This window comes from Bufo bufo, chromosome 5 (assembly GCF_905171765.1).
Source record: "Bufo bufo chromosome 5, aBufBuf1.1, whole genome shotgun sequence".
NCBI classification, from domain to species: Eukaryota; Metazoa; Chordata; class Amphibia; order Anura; family Bufonidae; genus Bufo; species Bufo bufo.
The window spans coordinates 269,715,560-269,733,551 of NC_053393.1; the positions used below are offsets into that span (position 1 = coordinate 269,715,560).

Sequence of the window (17,992 nt, forward strand, 5' to 3'; positions counted from 1 at the left end):
GTGCTAAAACCACTGACCCAAGAACCATGCTAAAATACGAATGTGTGAATACACACATTAAAATTAATTGGTACATGTGCCGTCCGTGGAGAACACGTACAGCACATTCCGTGAATCACTGACATGTTAATGAGTCATTAGACAGACTGTCTAAACCTGAACCAGATTTATCACAGTGTTTCAGGATAGATGAAAAATTTAGGGCAGAGGTAGCCACTTTTGTCTAGCCCTATACCAACAATTGGTTGGCTTACTTCGAGACAGAATTTCTTGCCAGAATTGTGGTATTCACAGTTCAGACAAACACCCATCTGTGGGTATAATAATACAAAGGTGGTATGGGAAAAATCTGTAGTCACAGACTGCCACCCTTAGGGTCCATTCACACGTCCGTAGTGTATTGCGGATCCGCAATACACCCAGCCGGCATCCCCATAGAACTGCCTATTCTTGTCTTCAATTGTGGACAAGAATAGGACATGTTCTATTTTTTTCCAGGGCTGCGGACCCGAAGATCGGGGCAGCGCTCCGGAAATGCGAATGAGGAGAGCACATAGTGTGCTCTCCGTATCCATTCCTGCCCCATTGAGAATGAATGGGTCTGTAGTAGGGATGAGCGAACCCGAACTGTATAGTTCGGGTTCGTACCGAATTTTGGGGTGTCTGTGACACGGACCCGAACCCGAACATTTTCGTAAAAGTCCGGGTTCGGGTTCGGTGTTCGGCGCTTTCTTGGCGCTTTTTGAAAGGCTGCAAAGCAGCCAATCAATAAGCATCATACTACTTGCCCCAAGAGGCCATCACAGCCTTGCCTACTATTGGCATGGCTGTGATTGGCCAGTGTAGCATGTGACCCAGCCTCTATATAAGCTTGGGTCACGTAGCGCTGCACGCCACTCTGCTGATACAAGTGTAGGGAGAGGTTTCAGCGGCACGTTAGGGCGAGATTAGGCAGATTAACTCCTCCAAAAGACTTCATTCAGTGATCGATCTACAGCTGTGGATCATTGAAGTGCTGATATTGAATTGCTCACTTTTTTTAGGCTGCCCAGTGCGTTTTTATATCACTTTTTTCTGGGGTGATCGGCGGCCATTTTGTGGCTTGTGGTGCGCCAGCACAAGCTACCACCAAGTGCATTTAACCATCAATAGTGTGGTTATTTTATGTTATATCCTACATCAGGGTCAAGCTTTCATCAAGTGCATTTAACCATCAATAGTGTGGTTATTTTTTGACCATATACTACATCAGGTGCAGGCTGAGCCTGTGTCACCCAAGTGCATTTAACCATCAATAGTGTGGTTATTTTTTGCTATATCCTACATCAGGGTCAAGCTTTCATCAAGTGCATTTAACCATCAATAGTGTGGTTATTTTTTGGCCATATACTACATCAGGTGAAGGCTGAGCCTGTGTCACCCAAGTGCATTTAACCATCAATAGTGTGGTTATTTTTTGCTATATCCTACATCAGGGTCAAGCTTTCATCAAGTGCATTTAACCATCAATAGTGTGGTTATTTTTTGGCCATATACTACATCAGGTGCAGGCTGAGCCTGTGTCACCCAAGTGCATTTAACCATCAATAGTGTGGTTATTTTTTGGCCATATACTACATCAGGGGCAAGTTGAGCCTGTCACCCAGTGCCTAAAAAATAGGCCTGACATTTATATTCCTCCAAATCAGTACTGTTTTAGCTGGTCAAGTTATTTTTAGTGACCGTAAAAGCACAGTTTTTGTTCTGGGTTGAAAAACAATTCCCAAATTTGCCATTCTCAAAATTAGTGGTTTCTGCTGTATCAGGCCTACTTTAAATCTATCCCTAAAAGGGTATATTAGATTCAAGGTGCTGATAGGGTCATTCTGAAAAACTTAACACACACGCTACAGTGCAGATACAAGTCTAATTCTGTGATTAAACGTATACCTGTCACACAGCGCCTAAAAAATAGGCCTGACATTTATATTCAGCTAAATCAGTACTGTTTTAGCTGGTCAAGTTATTTTTAGTGACCGTAAAAGCACAGTTTTTGTTCTGGGTTGAAAAACAATTCCCAAATTTGCCATTCTCAAAATTAGTGGTTTCTGCTGTATCAGGCCTACTTTAAATCTATCCCTAAAAGGGTATATTAGATTCAAGGTGCTGATAGGGTCATTCTGAAAAACTTAACACACACGCTACAGTGCAGATACAAGTCTAATTCTGTGATTAAACGTATACCTGTCACACAGCGCCTAAAAAATAGGCCTGACATTTATATTCAGCTAAATCAGTACTGTTTTAGCTGGTCAAGTTATTTTTAGTGACCGTAAAAGCACAGTTTTTGTTCTGGGTTGAAAAACAATTCCCAAATTTGCCATTCTCAAAATTAGTGGTTTCTGCTGTATCAGGCCTACTTTAAATCTATCCCTAAAAGGGTATATTAGATTCAAGGTGCTGATAGGGTCTAAAAAATAGGCCTCACATTTTTATTCAGCTAAATCTGTCAGTACTGGTGTGCCTGTTTTAGTGTAATACGGTACCTAAATAGATAGCCAGACAGTGTTAGGTGTCTGTAAAAAAAAGGCCTGAATTTTAATTCAATACATTGGCCCGAATAATATTTTTCTTATTGTGGTGAACGGTAACAATGAGGAAAACATCTAGTAAGGGACGCGGACGTGGACATGGTCGTGGTGGTGTTAGTGGACCCTCTGGTGCTGGGAGAGGACGTGGCCGTTCTGCCACAGCCACATGTCCTAGTGTACTAACTACCTCAGGTCCCAGTAGCCGCCAGAATTTACAGGGATATTTGGTGGGGCCCAATGCCGTTCTAAGGATGGTAAGGCCTGAGCAAGTACAGGCATTAGTCAATTGGGTGGCCGACAGTGCATCCAGCACGTTCACATTATCTCCCACCCAGTCTTCTGCAGAAAGCGCACAGATGGCGCATGAAAACCAAGCCCATCAGTCTGTCACATCACCCCCATGCATATCAGGGAAACTGTCTGAGCCTCAAGTTATGCAGCAGTCTCTTATGCTGTTTGAAGACTCTGCTGCCAGGGTTTCCCAAGGGCATCCACCTAGCCCTTCTCTAGGGGTGGAAGAGATAGAATGCACTAACGCACAACCACTTATGTTTCCTGATGATGAGGACATGGGAATACCACCTCAGCACGTCTCTGATGATGACGAAACACAGGTGCCAACTGCTGCGTCTTTCTGCAGTGTGCAGACTGAACAGGAGGTCAGGGATCAAGACTGGGTGGAAGACGATGCAGGGGACGATGAGGTCCTAGACCCCACATGGAATGTAGGTCGTGCCACTGACTTTCACAGTTCGGAGGAAGAGGCAGTGGTGAGACCGAGCCAACAGCGTAGCAAAAGAGGGAGCAGTGGGCAAAAGCAGAACACCCGACGCAGAGACTCCGCCTGCTACTGACCGCCGCCATCTGGGACCGAGCACCCCAAAGGCAGCTTCAAGGAGTTCCCTGGCATGGCACTTCTTCAAACAATGTGCTGACGACAAGACCCGAGTGGTTTGCACGCTGTGCCATCAGAGCCTCAAGCGAGGCATTAACGTTCTGAACCTTAGCACAACCTGCATGACCAGGCACCTGCATGCAAAGCATGAACTGCAGTGGAGTAAACACCTTAAAAACAAGGAAGTCACTCAGGCTCCCCCTGCTACCTCTTCTGCTGCTGCTGCCTCGGCCTCTTCTGCTGCTGCCGCCGCCTCGGCCTCTTCCTCCGCCTCTGGAGGAACGTTGGCACCTGTCGCCCAGCAAACATGGGATGTACCACCAACACCACCACCTGCGTCACCAAGCATCTCAACCATGTCACACGGCAGCGTTCAGCTCTCCATCTCACAAACATTTGAGAGAAAGCGGAAATTCCCACCTAGCCACCCTCGATCCCTGGCCCTGAATGCCAACATTTCTAAACTACTGGCCTATGAAATGCTGTCATTCAGGCTGGTGGACACAGACAGCTTCAAACAGCTCATGTCGCTTGCTGTCCCACAGAATGTTGTTCCCAGCCGGCACTACTTCTCCAAGAGAGCCGTGCCTTCCCTGCACAACCAAGTATCCGATAAAATCAAGTGTGCACTGCGCAACGCCATCTGTGGCAAGGTCCACCTAACCACAGATACGTGGACCAGTAAGCACGGCCAGGGACGCTATATCTCCCTAACTGCACACTGGGTAAATGTAGTGGCGGCTGGTCCCCAGGCGGAGAGCTGTTTGGCGCACGTCCTTCCGCCGCCAAGGATCGCAGGGCAACATTCTTTGCCTCCTGTCTCCTCCTCCTTCTACTCAGCTTCCTCCTCCTCTTCTTCCACCTGCTCATCCAGTCAGCCACACACCTTCACCACCAACTTCAGCACAGCCCGGGGTAAACGTCAGCAGGCCGTTCTGAAACTCATATGTTTGGGGGACAGGCCCCACACCGCACAGGAGTTGTGGCGGGGTATAGAACAACAGACCGACGAGTGGTTGCTGCCGATGAGCCTCAAGTCTGGCCTGGTGGTGTGCGATAATGGGCGAAATCTCGTTGCAGCTCTGGGACTAGCCGGTTTGACGCACATCCCTTGCCTGGCGCATGTGCTGAATTTGGTGGTGCAGAAGTTCATTCACAACTACCCCGACATGTCAGAGCGGCTGCATAAAGTGCGGGCCGTCTGTTCGCGCCCTTTGGCGTTCACACCCTGCCGCTGCTCGTCTGTCTGCGCTACAGCGTAACTTCGGCCTTCCCGCTCACCGCCTCATATGCGATGTGCCCACCAGGTGGAACTCCACCTTGCACATGCTGGACAGACTGTGCGAGCAGCAGCAGGCCATAGTGGAGTTTCAGCTGCAGCACGCACGGGTCAGTCGCACTGCGGAACAGCACCACTTCACCACCAATGACTGGGCCTCCATGCGAGACCTGTGTGCCCTGTTGCGCTGTTTCGAGTACTCCACCAACATGGCCAGTGGCGATGACGCCGTTATCAGTGTTACAATACCACTTCTATGTCTCCTTGAGAAAACACTTAGGGCGATGATGGAAGAGGAGGTGGCCCAGGAGGAAGAGGAGGAAGAGGGGTCATTTTTAGCACTTTCAGGCCAGTCTCTTCGAAGTGACTCAGAGGGAGGTTTTTTGCAACAGCAGAGGCCAGGTACAAATGTGGCCAGACAGGGCCCACTACTGGAGGACGAGGAGGACGAGGATGAGGAAGAGGTGGAGGTGGAGGAGGATTAGGATGAAGCAGGTTCACAGCGGGCTGGCACCCAACGCAGCTCGGGCCCATCACTGGTGCGTGGCTGGGGGGAAACACAGGACGATGACGATACGCCTCCCACAGAGGACAGCTTGTCCTTACCTCTGGGCAGCCTGGCACACATGAGCGACTACATGCTGCAGTGCCTGCGCAACGACAGCAGAGTTGCCCACATTTTAATGTGTGCGGACTACTGGGTTGCCACCCTGCTGGATCCCCGGTACAAAGACAATGTGCCCACCTTACTTCCTACACTGGAGCGTGATAGGAAGATGCGCGAGTACAAGCGCACGTTGGTAGACGCGCTACTGAGAGCATTCCCAAATGTCACAGGGGAACCAGTGGAAGCCCAAGGCGAAGGCAGAGGAGGAGCAAGAGGTCGCCAACGCAGCTGTGTCACGGCCAGCTCCTCTGAGGGCAGGGTTAGCATGGCAGAGATGTGGAAAAGTTTTGTCACCACCACGCCACAGCTAACTGCACCACCACCTGATACGGAACGTGTTAGCAGGAGGCAACATTTCAATAACATGGTGGAACAGTACCTGTGCACACCCCTCCACGTACTGACTGATGGTTCGGCCCCATTCAACTTCTGGGTCTCCAAATTGTCCACGTGGCCAGAGCTAGCCTTTTATGCCTTGGAGGTGCTGGCCTGCCCGGCGGCCAGCGTTTTGTCTGAACGTGTATTCAGCACGGCAGGGGGCGTCATTACAGACAAACGCAGCCGCCTGTCTACAGCCAATGTGGACAAGCTGACGTTCATAAAAATGAACCAGGCATGGATCCCACAGGACCTGTCCATCCCTTGTGCAGATTAGACATTAACTACCTCCCCTTAACAATATATTATTGTACTCCAGGGCACTTCCTCATTCAATCCTATTTTTATTTTCATTTTACCATTATATTGCGGGGCAACCCAAAGTTGAATGAACCTCTCCTCTGTCTGGGTGCCTGGGCCTAAATATGTGACAGTGGCCTGTTCCAGTGGTGGGTGACGTGAAGCCTGATTCTCTGCTACAACATGAAGACTGATTCTGTGCTGACATGAAGCCAGATTCTCTGTTACGGGACCTCTCTCCTCTGTCTGGGTGCCGGGGCCTAAATATGTGACAGTGGCCTGTTCCAGTGGTGGGTGACGTGAAGCCTGATTCTCTGCTATGACATGAAGACTGATTCTCTGCTGACATGAAGCCAGATTCTCTGTTACGGGACCTCTCTCCTCTGTCTGGGTGCCGGGGCCTAAATATGTGACAGTGGACTGTTCCAGTGGTGGGTGACGTGAAGCCTGATTCTCTGCTATGACATGAAGACTGATTCTGTGCTGACATGAAGCCAGATTCTCTGTTATGGGACCTCTCTCCTCTGTCTGGGTGCCGGGGCCTAAATATGTGACAGTGGCCTGTTCCAGTGGTGGGTGACGTGAAGCCTGATTCTCTGCTATGACATGAAGATTGATTCTGTGCTGACATGAAGCCAGATTCTCTGTTACGGGACCTCTCTCCTCTGTCTGGGTGCCGGGGCCTAAATATGTGACAGTGGCCTGTTCCAGTGGTGGGTGACGTGAAGCCTGATTCTCTGCTATGACATGAAGACTGATTCTGTGCTGACATGAAGCCAGATTCTCTGTTACGGGACCTCTCTCCTCTGTCTGGGTGCCGGGGCCTAAATATGTGACAGTGGCCTGTTCCAGTGGTGGGTGACGTGAAGCCTGATTCTCTGCTATGACATGAAGACGGATTCTCTGCTGACATGAAGCCAGATTCTCTGTTACGCGACCTCTCTCCTCTGCCTGGGTGCCTGGGCCTAAATATGTGACAGTGGCCTGTTCCAGTGGTGGGTGACGTGAAGCCTGATTCTCTGCTATGACATGAAGACTGATTCTGTGCTGACATGAAGCCAGATTCTCTGTTACGGGACCTCTCTCCTCTGTCTGGGTGCCGGGGCCTAAATATGTGACAGTGGCCTGTTCCAGTGGTGGGTGACGTGAAGCCTGATTCTCTGCTATGACATGAAGACTGATTCTCTGCTGACATGAAGCCAGATTCTCTGTTACGCGACCTCTCTCCTCTGCCTGGGTGCCTGGGCCTAAATATGTGACAGTGGCCTGTTCCAGTGGTGGGTGACGTGAAGCCTGATTCTCTGCTATGACATGAAGACTGATTCTGTGCTGACATGAAGCCAGATTCTCTGTTACGCGACCTCTCTCCTCTGCCTGGGTGCCTGGGCCTAAATATGTGACAGTGGCCTGTTCCAGTGGTGGGTGACGTGAAGCCTGATTCTCTGCTATGACATGAAGACTGATTCTCTGCTGACATGAAGCCAGATTCTCTGCTATGGCATGAAGAGACTGATTTTCTGCTGATGTGAAGCCAGATTCTCTGCTATGGGACCTCTGTCCAATTGATATTGGTTAATTTTTATTTTTTTTATTTTTATTTGAATTTATTTCCCTATCCACATTTGTTTGCAGGGGATTTACCTACATGTTGCTGCCTTTTGCAGCCCTCTAGCTCTTTCCTGGGCTGTTTTACAGCCTTTTTAGTGCCGAAAAGTTCGGGTCCCCATTGACTTCAATGGGGTTCGGGTTCGGGACGAAGTTCGGGTCGGGTTCGGATCCCGAACCCGAACATTTTCTGGGAAGTTCGGCCGAACTTCTCGAACCCGAACATCCAGGTGTTCGCTCAACTCTAGTCTGCAGCTGTTCTGGATATTGCGGAACAGATGCGGACCCATTCCACGGACGTGTGAATGGACCCTTAAATAAGGGTGGGTTCACACTAGTATTAGGGATTCCATTATGGCTTTCCGTTAAAACATAGTAATAATGGAAAATAACGGAATCCATAAGACGGAAGGACGGATCCGTTTTTCTGCCCATAGACTTGTATTATGACGGAATGCAAAACGGAAGCCTTTAAAAGACATTCAGTTTGCTCTCGGTCCTATTAGAAGTCTATGGGAATCAAAACGGATCCGTCTGGGTCCCATTATGCAAGATGGAAAACAGTCGACAGAACTTTGTTTTCTGTCTTGCATAATGGGACCCAGACGGATCTGTTATGCTTTCCCATAGACTTCTATTAGGACGGAAAGCAAACGTAATGTCTTTTAAAGGCTTCCGTTTTGCACTCTGTCTGGGAATTCCGTTATTCTCCATTATAACCATGTTATAATGGAAAGCCTTAACGGAATCCCTAACGCTAGTGTGAACCGACCCTTAACTCAAATAATGATAAATAAAAAAGATGAACGAAAATTGATACTCGACCTTCTGGGACATGAATAGGCAGGTGTGGGCCAGATATGTTATGCTATGGGCTCTAACCCTATCTCTGGCCCTATATCTATCATGCCCTACCTATAAACCGAATAGCCCCTTCCCCCCCCGATAGGTGCAATCCCCTATCAGGAACCTCCTAAGCGCCCTAGGATGGCCCTGAGTATGGGGTACACTTATCAGCTAATATATGCTGAGCAATATTACCGTCACTACACTAGGAGTAAAAAAAAGTGTAGATATAATAGTTGTGCCAGATTGCACCAAAATTTTAACTTTTAGATAGATTTTGGTGCAGACACATTATTAAATCTGGGCCAATGTGCTGTTCTGTCAGGGTATGCTAACACATGGCACATCTATTGCAAACATTTATTCCAAAATACAGTAAAAAAAAAACACATTTGTATATACAAAACACATTTTTATCCACAGAAACTTTTGCAACAAATTTGTCATATGTGAACATATCACTACTGTAGGCTTTAACATACAGAAGTTTCTTCTAACCATTCAGGCAAATCACACTATTTTCATCCTCTTGCATCTGAAATTTCTGTAAACATAAAGTTACAGCAAATAAAAATTTGGCACAGTTTTTTCAAGTTAAGGCTACATGCACACGACCATTGTGTGTTTTGCGGTCTACAAATTGCGGATCCACAAAACACGGGTGGCGTCCGTGTGCCTTCCGCAATCTGCGGAACGGCGCGGACAGCCATTAATATAACTGCCTATTCTTGTCCGCAAAACGGACAAGAATAGGACAGGTTATATTTTTTTGGCGGACCCATTGAAGTGAATGGGTCCGCATCCAAGCCGCAAATACTGCGGCTCGGATGCAGAACAAAAAAACGGTCGTGTGCATGAGGCCTAAAGGAGTTGTCCGAATGAAAAAAGAATCAGGCTGGGAAACTAATAAAACTGAAAAAAAAACCTCTAAATATTCATCACCTAGTACCACTTCCTTCAGGCGTCAAAGCTCTGATTCCTCCACACTGCTACAATTATTACATCAGGTTTTTGCCTGCAGTGATGACATACCTGTATGACTGCCCACAGTAGTATATGGCACAAGACCGCTGACCCCAGTGATGTGCAGTATATGGGCACATCTTCACTGCAGTCAGGAAAACAAAGACCAGCAGACACAACGGAGAGTCGTTCAGAAGGGCGATTTTATTATTCTAATAGCTTCCCTGCCTTATTTTAATTAACTCAGACAACCAAGTTCCAGCTAAATCAATTGACATGGATATGATGGGGTAAGAAAAGTATATCTATGTTCCAGCAGAGAGAAACCCCTAAAATCACAATTTTAATAATATACGTTTAAAAAGATCCCGAATGGACCTCCAATACCAAAACAAAAAAAAACAAAGTGAATTACTGATAAATTGCATCCAGATACTTGACAATGCTCCTGGGGTAGGGGAATGAATTGTCCCTATATTTACCCCTATCCTAAAACCTCAGCCCAGGGAGGACCCCTGATGGTGGAGACCCCCTGTCCACGTTCCTAGGCTATTGTTCTCCCTACGTTGTCCCTACGGGGCTATATACCAGTTTGTCCTTGAGTACCCCAGGAATGAGGCAAGGATAATGAGGTACCAAAGGTACAACAATTACTGGATGCTAAAGGCAAAGTGCAAATACAGATAATCAGGGTTGACCATATAGTCAAACACCTAGAAAAACCTTGACGCGTTTCCCCCTAGTCAATGCTATGGGATCATCAGGAGGTAAAAGATAACAATAATACTAGCGGTCTATGCCATACTAATGTAACACAATATATACTGGATCGTAGCCAGGTTGCATATCAAGATAATCACTCTACATATAGTTTATATAGGGGGGGCTGTTCTAAGACCAGTCCACTTAGGCCTCTTTCACACGGGCGTTGCGGGAAAAGGTGCGGGTGTGTTGCGGGAACACACGCGATTTTTTCGCGCGAGTGCAAAACATTGTAATGCGTTTTGCACTCGCGTGAGAAAAATCGTGCATGTTTGGTACCCAAACCCGAATTTCTTCACAGAAGTTCGGGCTTGGGATCGGTGTTCTGTAGATTGTATTATTTTCCCTTATAACATGGTTATAAGGGAAAATAATAGCATTCTGAATACAGAATGCATAGTAAAATAGCACTGGAGGGGTTAAAAAAAATAAAAAAAATAATTTAACTCACCTTAATCCACTTGATCGCGAAGCCCGGCATCTCCTTCTGTCTTCATCTTAGCTGTGCAGCTACAGGACCTGTGGTGACGTCACTCCGGTCATCACATGATCTTTTACCATGGTGATGGATCATGTGATGGATCATGTGATGACCGGAGTGACGTCACCACAGGTCCTGCTGCTGCACAGCTAAGATGAAGACAGAAGGAGATGCCGGGCTTCGCGATCAAGTGGATTAAGGTGAGTTAAATAATTTTTTTATTTTTTTTAACCCCTCCAGCGCTATTTTACTATGCATTCTGTATTCAGAATGCTATTATTTTCCCTTATAACCATGTTATAAGGGAAAATAATAATGATCGGGTCTCCATCCCGATTGTTTCCTAGCAACCGTGCGTGAAAATCGCACCGCATCCGCACTTGCTTGCGGATGCTTGCGATTTTCACGCAACCCCATTCACTTCTATGGGGCCTGCGTTGCGTGAAAAACGCAGAATATAGAGCATGCTGCGATTTTCACGCAACGCACAAGTGATGCGTGAAAATCACCGCTCATGTGAACAGCCCCATAGAAATGAATGGGTCGGAATTCAGTGCGGGTGCAATGCGTTCAACTCACGCATCGCATCCGCGCGGAATACTCGCCCGTGTGAAAGGGGCCTTAAAAGTGTAGCACCGTTCCAGATCAGCCACAACCACAGATGTCATGTGTGGCTATAATGTCGGTGCTGCGGTCTAACTCAGACAACCCCTTTAAGACTAATTTCAAACTCGCGTGTTTGTGCGGATCCGTCATGGACAGATCCGTTCAGAATAGATCCGTTTGTATTATCTTTAACATAGCCAAGACGGATCCGTTTTGAACACCATTGAAAGTCAATGGAGGACGGATCCATTTTCTATTGTGCCAGATTGTGTTAGTGTAAACCGATCCGTCCTCATTGACTTAGGCTACTTTCACACCTGTGTTTAGGTCGGATCCGTCTGGTATGTGCCCAGACGGATCCGCACCTATAATGCAAACGTTTAGATCCGTTCAGAACGGATCCGTTTGCATTACCATGAACAAAAAAAAACAAAAAAAAAAACATTTTTTTTTTTTTTTGTTCATGATAATGGAAACGGATCCGTTTTGACTTTACATTGAAAGTCAATGGGAGACGGATCCGTTTGAAAATTGAGCCATACTGTGTCAACTTCAAACGGATCCGTCCCCATTGACTTACATTGTAAGTCTGGACGGATCCGTTTGCCTCCGCACGGCCAGGCGGACACCCGAACGCTGCAAGCTGCGTTCAGGTGTCCGCCTGCTGAGCGGAGCTGAGGACAAACAGAGCCAGACTGATGCATTCTGAGCGGATCCGCATCCATTCAGAATGCATTAGGGCTGGACGGATCCGTTCGGGGCCGCTTGTGAGCCCCTTCAAACGGAACTCACAAGCGGAGCCCCGAACTCTAGTGTGAAAGTAGCCTTACATTGTGTGGCAGGATGGATCCGTTTGGCTCAGTTTCATCAGACGGACACCAAAACACTGCAAGCAGCGCTTTGGTCTCCGTCTCCAAAGCGGAATAGAGACTAAACTGATGCAAACTGATGCATTCTGAGCGGATCCTTTTCCATTCAGAATGCATTAGGGCAAAACTGAACCGTTTTGGACCGCTTGTGAGAGCCCTGAACGGATCTCACAAACGGAAAGCCAAAACGCCAGTGTGAAAGTAGACATAGTTTGTGTGCCTCATGTCCCATTGTTGTCTGTTGATAAAAAATACTAAAATTTTCAACTTGTGCCAGTAATTTGCATGTTGCTTACCTCTCCTTTTATTTTATTATCTCCAAAACACAAGTGTTGCAGATAAGCAGCTGCATTAGACTGTACAGAAGGGAACTGGTGTTGTAACATTTGTATCACTTCTGGAAGTTCTGGATCTCTCCAGCCAAACTCTCTGAAAATATAATATAAACCATGTTAATGTAATCAATATATAAAGATTTATATCAAAATCCTTGCAATTTGCCATTCCATATACTGACAGAGTTTAGAATAACAAACTGCCAATCACAACCAATAAGAAATAGTGAGAAAGTGAAAATTTGTAGTAAAGCTTTGAGCTCCAACTATCACAATTGTTTTATGCAAATTAACAGTTTTGGGTGATGGTAAATAAATAATAAAACAGAAATGCTATAGTGGACTTTACAGTTACTGACTAATCTTTTACCTTTAGCTCCATGGAGAAAAGCTGCATTATCTGATGGGAACTTAAAATCCTTCCTTTTGTTCCTTCAGCAGCTTAGGTCGCTACTCTAATGCTTTATTCACACAGTCAGGGCTCATGTACACAACCATAGCCTGTTTTGCAGTCCACAAAACATGGATACTGACCGCATGTGTTCCGCATTTTGTGGAACGGAATGTCCTGCCCTCTATAGAACAGTCCTTCCTAGTCCGTAAAACAGCAAGAATGCTGTCTGCATCTTTTGCGGCCCCATTGAAGTGAATGCTTCCACGTCCGACCTGCACAAAACGTGGATCGGATGTGGATAAAAAACGTGATCGAGTGCATGAGCCCTCAGGGTTCGGTCAGTAATTTCCATCAGTGATTGTGAGCCAAAACCAGTTGTGGGTCTAAGCAAAAAACAGGTGCAGATCTTTCCATTACACTTTACCTCTGTGGAGGCTCCACTCCTAGATTTGGCTCACAATCACTGATGGAAATCACTGACCACAACACTGACATGTGAATAAGGCCTTAAAACTCTATGCAATAGACCATGCACATGGATTTCAATTCCTGCATCAATTATCAGCTTCACCACTGCTTTTTTGGGAAAATCCGCAGCAGAAAACTCAGATTTCTGCCATGGATTGGCAAACGGATACGTTTAAGGCCTCTTTCACACGACAGTATGTCTTTTTTAGTGTTTTGTGGTCCGTTTTTCACGGATCCGTTGTTCCGTTTTTTGTTTCCGTTGTGTTTCCGTTTCCGTTCCGTTCTTCCGTTCCGTTTTTCCGTATGGCAAATACAGTATACAGTAATTTCATAGAAAAAATTGGGCTGGGCATAACATTTTCAATAGATGGATCCGCAAAAAACGGAACGGATACGGAAGACATACGGATGCACTTCTGTATTCATTCCGTTTTTTTGCGGACCCATAGACTTTAATGGAGCCACGGAACGTGATTTGCGGCCAAATATAGGACATGTTCTATGTTAAAACGGAACGGAAAAACGGAAATACGGAAACGGAATGCATACGGAGTACATTCCGTTTTTTTTGCGGAACCATTGAAATCAATGGTTCCGTATACGGACCGCAAAAAACGGCCCGCAAAACGGAAAAAAAAAACGGCCGTGTGAAAGAGGCCTAAGAGAGAGTTTCTTGTAAAGATATTCAAATTAGCTTGCCTTCAAAAAGGAAAAGACAGCTAAGTCTATCTGATGCCAGCAAATATAAGATGTGCTAATTTTCATATATTTTCCCAGAAAACCAAAGGAGTGTTGACTGGCTTACAATTCTTCTCATGTGTACTCCTTGGTGCTCTCCATAAGGAAAAATAAAGCCCCAACCAACGCCTCTCAGGCAGCCAAGCTAATCGTCTGCTCAGCTCTATTAAACGGTACTTACCCAGAAAGACCTGGGTTCTTGGCATGAAGGAGACAAAAAGAAAAAACACCAAAATGCCGCCAAGCTAGATTTAATCCCTGAGGGAAAGGCTAAAATCGAAATAGAATGAATGAATGAATAAATAAATAGAGCAAAGAAAGTAAAAATGAAAGGATAAATGAATGAAATAAATTAGTAGATATAGCACAAGGCCTGAAAATGCCCAGCATAGATAAAATGAAATAAAAGGTCTTTCTGTGGGGATAAAATCCGGATTTTATTATCTATTTTATTATCTGTTTACTTACTTTTACTGCTCCTGATGAAGGGGTAATTATTGTCAATCCCCCGAAATGCATTGAGCCCACCTGTGAGTTTAAGAAATAAAAAAGAAAACACCAGAAACACTGGTTATTCCCACGATAATACAAACGATCCTGGCGGGGGAGGTTGCATCCTTGGGTGTATTGAGCTTTATCCCATCGACCTTCTCCTCAGTGAAGTAAGTAATTTTCTCTGATTTTACCGGATTTTATCTCCACAGAAAGACCTTTTATTTAATTTTATCTATGCAGGGCCTTTTTAGGCCTTGTGCTATATCTACCCATTTATTTCATTCATTTATCCTTTTATTTTTTTACTTTATTTGCTCTATTTATTTATTAATTTATTCAATTTATTAAGATTTTAGCAGATCAAATCTAGATTGGCACCATTCTCTCCCTTTTTTTGTATCCTTTATTTTCTGATGCGGTAGGTGTTCCTACTCTTCCAGCCACCACAGGCAGCCTTCCTTCGTTTTGATCCCCAAATAAAGTTCTTCAATCCCTCCTGTCTCTCCTTTGGTGCCCTGCTTGTTGTCCTAAGACCCTTTTCTTTGGGTTCTTCTGACCAATGCTCTTACTTCAAAAAAATAATTCTCATTCTGTCTTTTGTTATGAGACACTCAGTTTTTCTTTCTTTTTTGAAAGGGGACTAGCTTGCATGTCTCTTTTCCAGAAAAACATTATGTTGGGGCACAAGCAGAGCAATAGATAAATTTTATTATGAAAAAGCAGTGATCGAACAGTTTGAGGCTCCCAATACCAGGTGAAAATCTTGTTATGCAAAAGCACTGATTGAACTGTTTGAGGCTACCACCATAAATATAAGAAAAAATAGCAAAATTGATCTGTGAAGTATAAGCAGTTATGTCTAAATATACATACTAGAGATGAGCAAATCAATTTTATAAACTTGGAATTCATCCTGAATTTATTGCAATTTGTTTTTACAAGAGAGAGATCTGCATGTGAAAAACATGTACAATTTAGCTTTCTTAACAAAATGATTAAAATAACTGAGTGGTTCACACCTGCAGATACAGAATAACCATCCAGTCAATATTCAGCCTTTTAAACAGGCTTCCTATCATAACTTGGAGAATAGCTATGTCACAATCTTGGGATGCCTGCCAGTTGTCAGGATAAGGCAACTACCATCACACTCAAGCAGGGATTGTGCAGCCCTAAACTTTCCAGACCCACTATCCCTACCTACTTCCAAGGTCATCCTAGTCAGTGACCCCACAACTGGGCGGCAGTCCCCATGCTGAAATATCTTTCAGGGTGACACACAAACAAGGAGCAACAAACAGACACAAAGAGTAGTTGTACGGTAAGGGGTCAAATGCCAGTCAGACAATGAAGTACAAAATTGAGAGAAGCAAACGATCAGGTCAGTGATTAACTGTGATCTCCACAGCACTCCGGTCCCTTAACAGTGTCATCCACAGCACCCTGCCCCTTTAAAGCTGACCTACAGCAGTGAAGAAAAATGGCTGGGTTGTTATGGAAACCTGGTGTAAAACTATGTGTATGTAGAGACTAAGCGCCTGCGAACTTCAATTGGCTGATAAGGGTCATGTGACCGTGTGTATGGTAGTTGGGATATGAGGAGAAAGACCTGCAAGATTCTATTGGCTAATGTCATGTGATGGTGCCATATTTGCATTTTTTTAAAAATCTCAGGAACGGTATGTGCTAGAGAGCTGAGACCCAGTCTAAAACCTGCCCGGACACCTGATGTACCTGCGTGCAAAATTTCATGATTGTAAATGCAACGGTGCGGATTCCTTTAGCGGACATACATACATACACTCATCTTTATATAATATATATATATTGTAAGGGATTGTCTCTTATTTGGGGGTCATTCTCACAATGATCTTCATCGACCACAGGGTTAGGGGCCAAACATTACTTTTATTTGGCACCCCAGCAAAACCAAAACAAACAATACAAATAAAACACTTGCCCGGCTGAGATCTAACTAAACATGATGACTCCCTACCACACTGAAAGCCCCGTTCACACACGGGAAGAACATGCGGCTTTTCCCAGCCTAACAATCCAGCACTTCCAGGCTGTAACAAAGTCTAGTACCTTTTGGGGGATTGTGGCCCAGAAGTCCTCCTGACTCTGGCCTAGCGACCGTCGATTCCAAGACCTCGCGGAGTCCCCCAAAGTTCAGGCTAACACCTAGCCCCGTGGCCCCTCAGCCAGCTCGGCTGAGCCCACTTGTACAGAGCCTTCCCAGGCCTCTGCTGCACACAGACTCTTCCTCCTCCTAACAGTCTGGACTGGGCTCTTATCCCAGACTTATTGTTCCACCTGGTGCGGCCTCTGACCTGCTGATTGACAGCGAAGAAATGGAAACTCCTGCCATATCTCTCCCCTAGCAGCCTTGAGGCCTGTCACTGTCCCACAATTACCCCCCCCCCTTTGCTCAAGCCCGTAGGGGTGAACACTAGCACCAAACACAGATGCTTGTGAGAGGGCATCTACCTGGCCTACAGTCTTCCCTTTATTCTGCCAGACCCAGGACAACAGCGCTTGGTTTGTCACGAACATGAGTTTATTATGGAGTAGATCATATCTATGGGACTTTCTTCCCCATCTCCTGAGCAGGTACTCTCTTTCACGAGCGAGGATGTTACGCCTTCGCACCCGTGGCCTGTCTCTTTTCTTTCTTTTTCTCTCCACATTTGGCCTTCGGCCTCTGGAACTTCTCTCAGAAGATGTTTTTATATGATCAGCAAGCTCTCTTTTTTTGATTCTCGGGCTTCTGTACATGCTCCTCATGTCCTTTCTTGGATTGCTGCAACTCTTGACTGAACGGTTCCAGTTCATGATTGTGTCTCGACCCTTTCTCCTTCAGCAGAGCAGGCTTGTCCCCGCACGCATTTTTAAAGTGCCTCTGGTGTACATCTTCCATCTTCCCAGCTGTGGTTTCCCCCACTTTGGCAGCAGTTTCAGAGACCTCTGCTTCTTTAGTGGCTTTTTCCACATCAGTAGCCACTCCTTCGGTCTCTGCAGCACCTGAGGACTTCACGTCCCCCAACACCTCGGCTTTAACTTCTTCAGCCTTTGTTTCCTTGGACCCAGCATCATATACTTGCCCTTTTAAGTCCTTCTCCTCTTTCTCCAGAGGCTCACCCAGTATACTGTTCTCCTTTTGGGAGGAATTCGGGAGAGCCAGCCCACAGTAGTAGACAGGATCTGCATACTGGTCATCCATCTCCTCATATTTCTTCCCCAGCAGGCTGCTGGCTACTTGGAAGGCCTTGTAGGCGGAGGGGACGTCTTTTGCAACCTGGTCCTGGTTACACACTGTCATGAGACTCTTGACCTCTGCA

At 45.9% G+C, this 17,992-nt stretch overlaps 1 protein-coding gene across 1 annotated transcript in view; it reads right to left on the minus strand.

Moving 5' to 3' along the window:
* CTNND2 (catenin delta 2) overlaps positions 1–17,992 on the minus strand; it is a 1,763,242-nt gene that overhangs the window by 1,162,295 nt on the left and 582,955 nt on the right. Inside the window, 1 exon segment of the mRNA XM_040431740.1 lies at positions 12,518–12,650. Coding sequence (XP_040287674.1) covers positions 12,518–12,650 — 133 coding nt within the window.